This window comes from Vipera berus (genome assembly GCF_964194415.1).
Source record: "Vipera berus genome assembly, chromosome: 5".
Taxonomy (NCBI): Eukaryota; Metazoa; Chordata; class Lepidosauria; order Squamata; family Viperidae; genus Vipera; species Vipera berus.
The window spans coordinates 51,679,318-51,691,552 of record NC_138207.1 but is presented as its reverse complement, the minus strand read 5'-3'; the positions used below and the strand labels follow the sequence as shown (position 1 = coordinate 51,691,552).

Below are 12,235 nucleotides of genomic sequence, written 5' to 3'. Positions count from 1 at the left end.
TTTTTCTAGTCTGATGAAAGCCAGTGGGAGCAGTTCCTGTTTATTATCTTTCACTGGATAATAATAAAGGTGTAAGAAGCTAGGAAAGCAAAAAAAAAGCCCAAACTGGAGTCTCTTGAGGATCCAACACAATTGAATAGAAAGAAAAAGAAAAAGAGATTATGTTTTAATATTCATTTGAAAAAAAAATTGGAGAAATGTTCCCCAATATTTGATGGCCATATAGTCAAGATGGGATAACCTTTTCTTTTTTATAGTGGTTTTAAACAAAAGCAACATGTAATAAAAAGTGACTTATTCCTATGACTTCTTTGCATTGTACAATAACTTATTACTGTAAATGTGGAAAATTGTTTATGTAATTCAGAATGAGCAATTTAAGTATGCAATTTCTGAAAATGAATTGTAGTAACTTAGATAATATGACTTGTGTTTGTACCTTTAAGATAAGGTAAGATAAGATAAGATACCCTTTATTGTCATTTTTTTTTACTGTGGGCACAACGGCGCACATCATATATATATATATATATATATATATATATATATATATACATATATATATATATACATCATATATATATACATCATATATATATACATCATATATATATACATCATATATATATATATATATATATATATATATATATATATATATATACACATCATATATATATATATATATATATATATATATATATATATATATATATATATATATATATATATATATATATATATATATATATATATATATATATATAACCATTAAAGGTGCAAACAGAAGTCACAAATACACACACACACACACACACACACACACACACACACACACTCAGTAGTGTCCGAATTTAGGAGACAACTTGTATAAGTCTTTGCAATTTCCTTGGCAAGGTTTTTCAGAGGTGATTTGCTATTGCTTCCTTTCTAAGGTTGAGAGAATTTGACTAGACCAAAATCGCCCAGCTGACTTTATGGCCAAAATGGGACTAGAATCCACTGTCTCCCAGTTTTTTACCTGATGCCTTAATTACCAATCTAGCTCTCCGTTGTTATTATTATGATGTTGAAATGAACAGTGTTCAATTTTGGAAATGTTAATAAGAAAATAAAGAAAATTGGTAGTTAAGAAAGCAGGCTAGATACCAGCAGACTGTGAGTTGTAATCCCACTTTAGGCATGAAAGCCAGCTGGGTGACATTGAGCCAACCAGTTTCTCTCAGCCCAACTCACCTCACAGGTTGTTGTTGTGGGGAAAATAGGAAGAGGAAGGTGTGTTGGATATGTTTGCCGTCTTGAGTTATTTGTAAAAATAATAAAGGCAGGATACAGGGGTGGGCAACCTTGGCTCTTTTATGACTCATGGACTTCAACTCCCCAGAATTCTTAAAACAATAAATTGTTTTGATTTACAACTTTTCTTACCACAGTTGTTAAGTGAATCACTGCAGTTGTTAAGTTAGCAATATGGCTGTTAAATGAATCTATCCATTGACTTTGCTTATGAGAAGTGATCTCATGACCTGGGACACTGCAACCGTCATAAATACGAGTCATTTTCCAAGTGTCTGAATTTTGATCACATGACCATGAGGTTGCTTCAATGGTTGTAAATGTGAAAAATGGTAATAAGTCGCATTTTTCAGTGCTATTCTAAGTTTCAACAGTCATTAAACAAACTGTTGTAAGTTGAGGACTATCTGTATTCATAATACACAAGCTGAAGGAACTAGGATTTTGGTGAATATATACAGTATATAAGCAGTATATGGGGCAGGCTATTGTGCATGCCCCTTGTCCTCCACTTTCTCCAGTAAATATCAAGAAATCTAAGACTGAATGGTACATGCTATTTTCTAATTGTAGGAATGAATTACCTTGTTATTATTTGTTTATGTCACATAAGAGTTTCTCTGGTATACAGTAAGTGTTATCAGTTCATATGATTTATTTTTTGTTTTTAATTGCTGTGAAACAAAGCATAATACATACAAAGTGGTCAGGAAGAATCTTAATTGTCTGGGCACTTAAGACTATGTTGATAGTTTGTGCCCTTTCACACAACTATGTTTATCATGATTTGATTCCGTTTAATTATTGTCATTCATCACTTTCAAAATGCCTTGATGTTTCCATTGTTCTTGTAACATGAATGAGTGAACCAAATAAGTCATCATCAATTTACATTATCCTCCAGGAAATATCAAGTAATGGAATTCATAAGTAGAGAATCCAAATATCAAAATCTGTTTTAGTGGAGGTAGTGTAGTTCATATATTTTAAAAATTAATTGGTAATAATCAAACAGAAGATTCCATTTTAAGAAGGCTTCTCATCTGGAAACTATGATTTTTTTAAAGCTCATTTGAAATATACATAGGAATAATGCAAGTGATACAAAGCAAGGAATTCACAATTTTGGTTAGTGATGTCTAGCCACAGCCTTTTGGAGCATTATTAAATAAATCATGAAATGGATTAAGTAGTAGTACATGCAAAACTGTGATAACTGAAAGGACAACTATATTTTTCATCATGAAAGAACATAGCAATAGACAAAAACTAATTCAGCCTCTTGTTATCTTGACATTTGCATTAATGACAAACATTACCTCTTCAAAACTGATAGACATTTCTTACTGACACATTTATTTTCAGTGACACTGAAGATGCAATTTTAATTTTTTTCTTAACCTAATTTAAATGCAAATATTAACTCTTCGCATGAAAGCATGAATACCTACTTAAGTGTCATCATATACAGTGTGGATCATAAACAAAACAAAACAGGAATGAGTACCACCTCCTGAGAGCTATTTTGTTCTAAGCTGGAAAGCATCCAGAACAGTTTGCATCTTATTCATGCTGTAGTGTTTATGCTTACTTACTAATGTTCTCTGGAATTGCAGGTCAACTGATTATGGGACAACATATGAAAAGATGAACGACAAAGTAGGTCTGAAGACCATTCTGAGCTATCTTTATGTCTGCCCAACAAATAAGCGCAAGGTAAATTAAAAAAAATATGGTTGCTTTTAATTATGTCACATTTGACTTGATTTGTTAATTTTTATTTATATAGCTGTGTTAGTATACATTCTTCAGAAATAAAAACAAGCTGTTTTGGCTTTGAATTATATTATATTCATTCCATCCCAAGTTTCCTGATATGTTCAAGTGGGACTTCTGAACAGTATAAAAAAGATGAGGGGGAAAGCAGGAAATAGCAACAGTGAAATCTCCATATACTTTAATACAGTCTGTTGGTGGAATTTTTGCTGGCTGGACGCTATAAAGGATGACATTGGGATGACTATGGTGGATCTGAAAGAGGCCGTGCAAGACAGAGGGGCACGGAGAATGCTGATCCATAGAGGGTCAGACATGACTTGAATGGCTGCTGCTGCTGCTGACAATGCTGGTGAAGCTAAGATAATTCCATGAATGAGATAAATTTTAGTCAGAAAGTTTGGTGCAAAGCTTTGTCCCATCCTAGAAGTGAAACAAGTGGAAGCCGATAGCTAGTAGAAAGCCTGAAATCATTTTTATTCCTGCCAAATAAGGATGAACTCATTATTTGGAAGAAGAAGAAAAAAAGAGGCTCATTAAGATGTTTGAATGACATCTAGAGAGACCAGATTGTACTTAAAGTTGTTTGCCTTTTAAGTGCTTCCAATAGTGAAATGAAAAGGATTTGACAAAATCCTGCAGAGAAAATGTATCCCAAAGCCTAGAGGGGTTTAATCATACAGGCACCCTACTGAGAAACAATTTGTAAAAGGTTTTTAATGCGGAAGTACTCATAAAATTCAGGTGGTTAAATTTTGCTCATTTTCTTTACCTGTGAACAGCCTACCTTAGAAGAGAAATTTGAATTACTAGAAGAGAAATTTGAATTACTAAAAGAAACGCTTTTAAAGAAAGCTGAAATTATTTTGGGGGAGGAGGAGAGGGAGACAGTTTCTGTAGTATATATGTAGTTATGTTGATGCATGGGTGTTATTTCTCAAATGAGAAATAAGTAAGCCAGTATTGCAAGCTAGTAAATAGATACCATAAACATATACATATACAACCACACACAATTACTACTAATTTTGAAAAATAAGGAAATAATTATATGGATTTTAAGAGAATTAACAGCAAAAAAACTGATCAAGACTTTGAATTAAGAAAGTTAAAAACTTATTTTCCAAGCTTTCTATTTTCTCTTTGATTGTTTAACTTCTATAGTTATCTGGATTACTAATATTCAGTTTTTTTACTCTTACTTTTCTTCCAAATTTGCAATCTTTTCCCCATTTTCTCTTCAATTGTAGCCAAATCCCTTTTAGCTAATACAGTCACTGCTATAATTAATCATGTCTGACATTCTTCCCTAATTCTTCAAATGTCCTTTGTAAAATCTCCGCATAATCTCTTTTTCTGTTAATCTCTGTAAATGATCCTCTTCTCTTCTGTAATTTACATTTGTTTTGGGGTTTTTTTTTTGGTAGTGGCCATTTTTCTTTCTCTAATTTAGAATCTTGAAAGAGGAGGTTAAAAGGTAAAAGGCAGAAATAATAAAAAATAATAATATAATAAATAAAAATAAAAAAAATAATAATAAATTAAGAGGTGAATAGTGATGTAGACCAGTGTTTCTTAAGTTTAGCAAATTTAAGATATGTGGACTTCATCTAGAAGTTGAAGTCCACCTATCTTAAAGTTATCAAGGTTGAGAAACACTCATCTAGACACTGAACTAATAAAGACATAATTTTGTTTAAGATTGAAAGCAATTCCAAAGGAACATGGTAAAGATATTAGAGAAGAAGTTGTTGAATCTTTAATAAAGTTTTCACAATGGGATGAAGAATATATAGATGAAGAAATTAACAAGTGTACCCAATTGATACAAGATATGGAAATTAAGAAAAGTATCAGGATATAAACTTGTGCACTTTGTCAGGAAGAAGAAAAGAGATTAGGTTCTGCAATAACATTTTAATATGAAATGAATTCAGAAGTAATTCTGCTATATCTATTATGGCAGTATAATTTTCTAAATTAGGAAAAGCTCCAGGTCCAGATGGACTATCAGCCTTCTATTATATATATTTTGATGATGAATTGTTACAATCTTTTTTTAAAACGATGGATTCTGTTTTGAACAGTAGTAGTTGCACAGGTACAAATATAGCATTAAATCCCAAAGAACGTATACACATCATTCTACCACTATAGTAGCAAGACAAGGACATGCATGGATGTACTATTGACAGATAGTTGAAGTGGCTGACATTGGAAAATATTACCAGTGGCTGGAAAGGGTTGGAGTGAAAGACATACCTAAAGCACTCATCACAGCAGCATAATAACAAGCACCAAGCACCAGATCCATAGAAGCAGGGATCTACCATATTACACTGTGCAGAGAGGCTTCATAGACCATTTAACAAATAGTGTAAGATATAGACAGGAACAGTATATACTGAATGGTGCAGTAAACTAGTTAGCATTGAGTACAGGAGCATCTGCATGGTACATAAGCTAGACCCTCCCACAAGGGAGAATAACAAGGCTAACATTCTATGGAAGTTCTAGATCCAGATAGACAGGCAGGTACTGGCTAATCAACCAGCTGAGATCTACAAAGATCAGAATCATTCCAGGCGTCATATTCCCTGTGACACCATCAAAATCAAAGTTGGACTTTAAAGAAATAGAAAAAAGGAGTATTGAAGCTTTTGAACTTTAGTGTTGGAGAAGACTCCTGAGAATCCTGTAGACAATCAAGAAGACAAAAAAAGGGATCGTTGAACATTTCAATCCAGTATTACCTCTTGAGGCAGAAAAGACCAGGCTCAAATTATCTTGCTTTGAACACATTATGTAAAGAGCCAGTTCTCTGGAAAAGAGTCTGAAGCTGGAAAGGTATAAAGAATGTAAGAATAACCAACAGCAAAGTGGATGGACTCAGTTACAGTGGTGATAAGTCCCATTGGGAGACTTGAAGCAATAGATTGTCATGGAGAACATCCATCTATATGGTCACTACGAATAAAAAATAATAATAATGGCACATTTCTTTCCTTCCCTCCCTATCTTCCTACACACACACACACACACACACACACACACACACACACACACACACACAATATACTATATATATATATATGCGCAGTATCATTCTTTTATATCATATTAACGGGTTATGCTATTATATAAATTATATACAAAGCTGTTTCCTATGAGTTGGAAATGAAAGCAAGCAATATATACAGTGGCGAATAAAAAATTATGGTGTAGTAACTGTAGCAAGGAGCTGCAGCACTGGCTGTAGTAGCGTTGATAGAAGCATATAAATGAAAAGAAAAAAACGGGTCCCAGTTTTAGTTGCAATGATGCCTGTAGAATGCTTTAGTTTAGTATGTCTACCCTTCCCAGCTTGGACATAGAGCTTTTTCTTCTTAGCATAGATATATTTTGTAGGCAGATGATCAATGCTTTTCAGCAGAGGTAAGACCGAGCAAATAATGCAGTGAAGGATATGGATTTGCAAATCAATGCATTCAAGAACAAGGTAGTTGTGTTTGACAAGAGAGAAGAATTGCATTTATTTGTTTTGTTGTTGTTTTCTATTCAGCCACATGAAAACTCTGGCAATAAGATCTAAGTAAAACTTAGAAAACAATCTTCACGACTATTATAAAATTAAAACAAAAATACAAGAAAGGTAAAAACATATATAGTATGAGAGTTAGAAACAATCTGTGTAGAGATCCTAATTTTCAAACATTTTTTTTTAAAAGGTGTTATTACTCTGTAGAATGTCAAGAGTATGGAGGCCATTCAGATTTCAGGGGACTAAATATTCCCCCGGGGTGGGACAGCTGTTGAGCTTTTATATAATTTGATAAACATCAATTTGCCTACAGGGGAAATAGGTCGACAGACGATGCCATAGCTACTGCTTTACACTCTGTAGCAAGTCATCTCGAGAGACCTGGAAGTTATGTCAGGATGCTTTTTGTTGACTACAGCTCGGCTTTCAACACCATTTTGCCGAGCATTCTCATCGAGAAGCTGACTGACTTGAAATTCTCCCCCGCCATCCGTGATTGGATTCAAGACTTTCTTAGGGGTTACAAACAGTGAGGGTCGGGTCTCCTTTGTCCACCCCCCTGAAGCTTTGCACCGGCATGCCACAGGGCTGTGTGCTTAGCCCCTATCTGTACTCTTTATACACTTATGATTGTGTATCAAGTGACCCATCCACTGCAATAATCAATTCGCAGATGATACAACTGTGGTGGGTCTTATTACAGGTGGGGATGAGACAGCATATAGGGCGGAGGTACAAAAACTATCCATATGGTGTAGTAACAACAACTTGCACCTAAACATTGGCAAGACGAAAGAGATGGTGTTAGACTTCTGGAGAAAAAAGGAGGAACCTGCCCCACTTTACATCGGGGAGGACTGTGTGGAGAGAGTTTCCTCCTTTAAATTTCTGGGAGTCTACCTCTGTGAAGATCTGACCTGGAAAGTTAACACAACCCAGGTGGCTAGAAAGGCCCAACAGAGGCTTCACTTTCTTAGGGTCTTGTGGAAGAACAGTGTAGAACAACGGCTAATGACCCTCTTTTACCGGTCTACTATAGAGAGTGTCCTCTCGTATGGTATTGTGGTTTGGTATGCTGGTCTGACAGCCGCGGACAGGAAAGTATTACAGAGGGTGGTGAGCACAGTAGAAGACATTGTGGGCTGTTCCCTGACACCACTGGATGACATCGCCAGGGCTCATTGCCTTGGAAGAGTGAGGAAGATTCTCAGGGGTGAGTCACACCCTGGACGGTATCTCTTTACTCTCCTACCATCCGGTAGGAGATATAGGAATATAGCCAGCCGTACAAACAGGCTGAAAAATAGCTTTTATGCGTGGGCTGTTAGGCTTTTAAATGGGACATAATCTCTGTGAACGTATGCAGAATTGACTCGGGAGGCCAGTGTGTGGTGTAGTTGGTTCACATGGTGTGGTAGGATGGAGGGTTTGTTGTCACTGTGTGTTGGGGGGAGAGAGCATGGGGGGAGGCTCAGCTAATCTCAATGTACACATGTTGTACTTTGACAATAAAGGTTTATTATTATTTAATTAGCAAAGATCTAGATGTGGCCCTTGCAACTAGTAATGCAGCCCTACAAGATAATAAAATATAAAAAATAAAGAACTTTGTTATCTATACATTAATTATATTATATATTTTATATGTGGCCAGTACAATTTCTCTTCACTCAGTGTAGCCTAGGCAAGCCAAAAGGACAAACATGATCTAGATCAAGCAGATATTTGGATCTATCCTATCTGAATTTTTACTAAGATTAGAAAAATTGAGAAATGTTAAAATATGAAAATATTGATTAAAAGGTGGAAAACAGTATGCGGTCTGTTGTAAGAAATGAATGTTTGTTAAAAGAAGTGAAAATGGCTATTTATAACTATTATATTACTAACCAAGAGAGTTGATAAATTTAAAAAATAAATTGGTTATTTATGAACTGGTGTATAGCGAAAAAAGGATAAAAGGATAAAATGATCTGGAGAGGCATTTTGGTGCTTTTGGTAGAAACTAAATTATGTACTTATTCATATTAAAATAATTTATATAGCTGCTCATTTTATAACAGTGGTTCTGGGTGATGAACTGATGTTTTTACCAGTACAGCAAAAAACAAATATTCCAAACCTAAGGTCTAAAATAATTTCAAATAAAGATGGAAGATGAGCGTTCTTTTTAAATCTTGGCATATAAGATGTGGACCACATCACTAACAAAGTTACCTTGTGTGCACAAGTAAATTATTAGTAAGTGTATTTCTAAAAGCCAAGGCATATCTATGAAAGTACAACAATTTATTTTAGATGAATATTTGATTTACTTATTTGCATGGTTTAGCCTTCTGTCTCTGCTTTAATACATGCACATTTTGCATAAAGAAAACTGGAAGCAGTTATTTGATACCTGTCTTTATTTTAAGAGTAGAAAGTGATAGGAAAAGCATGGAAGGAAGAGGAAGAGGGAAAGAAAAAAAGAAATTTATATTCAGCTAGCTTTATTGATAACTTCTTAAAATAATTTCAGTAGCAAGAAAATCACTGTAATGATTTACAATATTTAACAAAAAGGAGCTTTACTGGTTCCCATCCATTGTAGTTTCTTTGGCAGGCTTGTTTCTCCACTCAGTAAGTTTCCACTGCAGCAAATTCAATTTTACATTTTTCTTTCAATATTAAATTTTGAAGACCTTTCATTTTGATCCTATCCAAATCATATATCTTGTATTTAGTACTCTAGAAACAAAGAATTATTCCTTACCATTTAAATATGAGTCTATGGGGCAATAGCCATTTATTACCCTCTAGCCTGATAAAAAGAATTCAAAGGCACCATTGTTATTCCAAAAATCACAAAATTGAAAAGACCGTTTAGTTCTTCAAGGCTAATCTTATGTTCTGTGCAGCAACTCACATTACCCTATCCCAAGCAGATGGCTTTCCACTCTCTATTTGAACATATTTTGCAAAGAATTCTGCCATCTTACATGGTAACTGGTTCTGCTATCAATCTGCTTTTCCCATTAGGAGGATTTTTCTAACACTTGAACTTGCTTCCCTCTGGCTTAAAACTTTTCTTCTCTGCCCTATGTTTCGAGACAGTAGAGAATCTCTTTCTGTGTGATAACTTTCAGTATGTAAAAAGTATTATCATATTCCCTTTTCCTTAGTTGCTTTTTCTGAAGACTAAAGATTTTCAATTTACTCAACCTCATTTTATAAATTTCCAGTTTCCTGATCATTCTTGCCATTTGCTGTTGGTCCAATTTCTCAGTAATCACTATGGGAGACAATACTTGAGGTGACATCTAACCACCTTCCCATGATTTGAAAACCATGTTTCTGTAATGCTTTTTAGCTACCATGTCAAATTTCAGAATCGTATTTGGCTTGTCCCCTTCATGGATTACTGCCTTGTCGTGGCGAAGGGGCTTGCGTAATTCAATGAAGCTATGAGCTATGCCGTGCAGGGCCACCCAAGACGGACAGGTCATAGCAGAGAGTTCTGACAAAACGTGATCCACTGGAGAAGGAAATGGCAACCCACTCCAGTATCTTTGCCATGAAAACCCTATGGACAGTAAAATTCTACAAGCTAGACTCCAGCAGTATGTGGATCGAGAACTACCAGAAGTACAGGCAGGATTTCGAAGAGGCAGAGGAACCAGAGATCAAATTGCCAACATACGCTGGATCATGGAGAAAGCTAGAGAGTTCCAGAAAAACATCTACTTCTGCTTCATTGACTATGCTAAAGCCTTTGATTGTGTGGATCATAACAAACTCTGGCAAGTCCTTAAAGAGATGGGCATACCAGACCATCTTATTTGTCTCTTGAGAAATCTATATGCGGGCCAAGAAGCAACAGTGAGAACTGGACACGGAACCACTGATTGGTTCAAAATTAGGAAAGGAGTCCGGCAAGGCTGTATACTGTCGCCTTGCCTATTTAACTTATATGCAGAGCACATCATGAGAAAGGCAGGGCTAGATGAATCAAAAGTTGGAATTAAGATTGCTGGAAGAAACATCAACAACCTAAGATATGCAGATGATACCACTCTAATGGCAGAAAGTGAAGAAGAACTAAAGAGCCTCTTGTTGCGGGTGAAGAAGGAGAGTGCAAAACTTGGGTTGAAACTAAACATTAAGAAAACCAAGATCATGGCATCTGGCCCTCTCAATTCCTGGCAAATAGATGGGGAAGAAATGGAGGTAGTGACAGATTTTATTTTCCTGGGCTCCAAGATCACTGCAGATGGGGACTGTAGCCAAGAAATTAAAAGATGCTTGCTCCTGGGGAGGAAAGCCATGGCAAATCTAGACAGCACACTAAAAAGCAGAGACATCACCCTGTCAACAAAAGTGCGTATAGTCAAGGCTATGGTCTTCCCAGTTGCAATGTATGGCAGTGAAAGCTGGACCATAAGAAAGGCTGAGCGCCAAAGAATTGAAGCCTTTGAACTCTGGTGCTGGAGAAGATTCCTGCGAGTTCCTTGGACTGCAAGGCGATCAAACCGGTCAGTCCTAGAGGAGATCAACCCTGACTGCTCTTTAGAAGGCCAGATCCTGAAGCTAAAACTCAAATTCAAGGTGCTGGTTATCACCTATAAAGCCCTACATGGCCTGGGTCCGGGATATCTGAGGGAACACCTGCTGCCGGCATCAAATGCCCTTCGCCCAGTGCGCTCCCACAGGGAGGGTCTGCTCAGGGTCCCGCCGGTAAGAGACTGCCGGCGGGTGACACCCAGGGATAGGGCCTTCTCGGTGGGAGCGCCTGCCCTCTGGAACCAGCTGCCGGTGGAGCTGAGAACTGCCCCCGACCTTCGATCATTCCGCCGGGGCCTGAAGACCTGGCTCTTCGAGCTCTCGGGCCCAGACTGAGGAGGAATTTTTAATTTGGGGTTCTTTTTAACTGACTACAGGGTTAATTTAATATTTTTTAATTTGGTTCTTAATTTTTGTATTTTGGATTTTTAATTCCCTGTAAACCGCCCTGAGTCCTCAGGGAATAGGGCGGTATATAAATATAACTAAATAAATAAATAAAATAAATAAATACTTTGGCCACCTAATGAGAAGGAAGGACTCACTGGAGAAGAGCCTAATGCTGGGAAAGATTGAGGGCAATAGAAGAAGGGGACGACAGAGAATGAGGTGGCTGGATGGAGTCACTGAAGCAGTAGGCGTGAGCTTAGATGGACTCCAGAAGATGGTAGAGGACAGGAAGGCCTGGAGGAACATTGTCCATAGGGTCGCGATGGGTCGGACACGACTTCGCAACTAACAACAACAACAACAACATTCGGCTTGTATTCAGTGACAATACCAAGGACTTTTTTATTCTTTCTGACAAGATGAGATGATAAAGCAAGGCAAGACAATATAATACAAGACAAGACAAAACAAGACAATACAAGACAAGATAAGATAAGGTAAGATAAGATAACCTTTATTGTCATTTTTTTACCATGGGAACATTGGCAAAAAAATGAAATTTAATTGCTTGCTCTCAAAAGTGTACAGATACATAACACACATTTAAACATGTTACATACAACATACATATAAACCTTCATCCTTACATACAAATAACATATAAATATTATATGTTGAACCTTTATCTGTAGT

At 36.3% G+C, this 12,235-nt stretch overlaps 1 protein-coding gene across 1 annotated transcript in view; it reads left to right on the top strand.

The window, feature by feature from the left end:
• LOC308668419 (VPS10 domain-containing receptor SorCS1-like) overlaps window positions 1-12,235 on the top strand; it is a gene marked incomplete at its 3' end in the record, with an annotated part of 415,624 nt that overhangs the window by 187,742 nt on the left and 215,647 nt on the right. Inside the window, 1 exon segment of the mRNA XM_081328297.1 lies at window positions 2,913-3,012. Coding sequence (XP_081184423.1) covers window positions 2,913-3,012 — 100 coding nt within the window.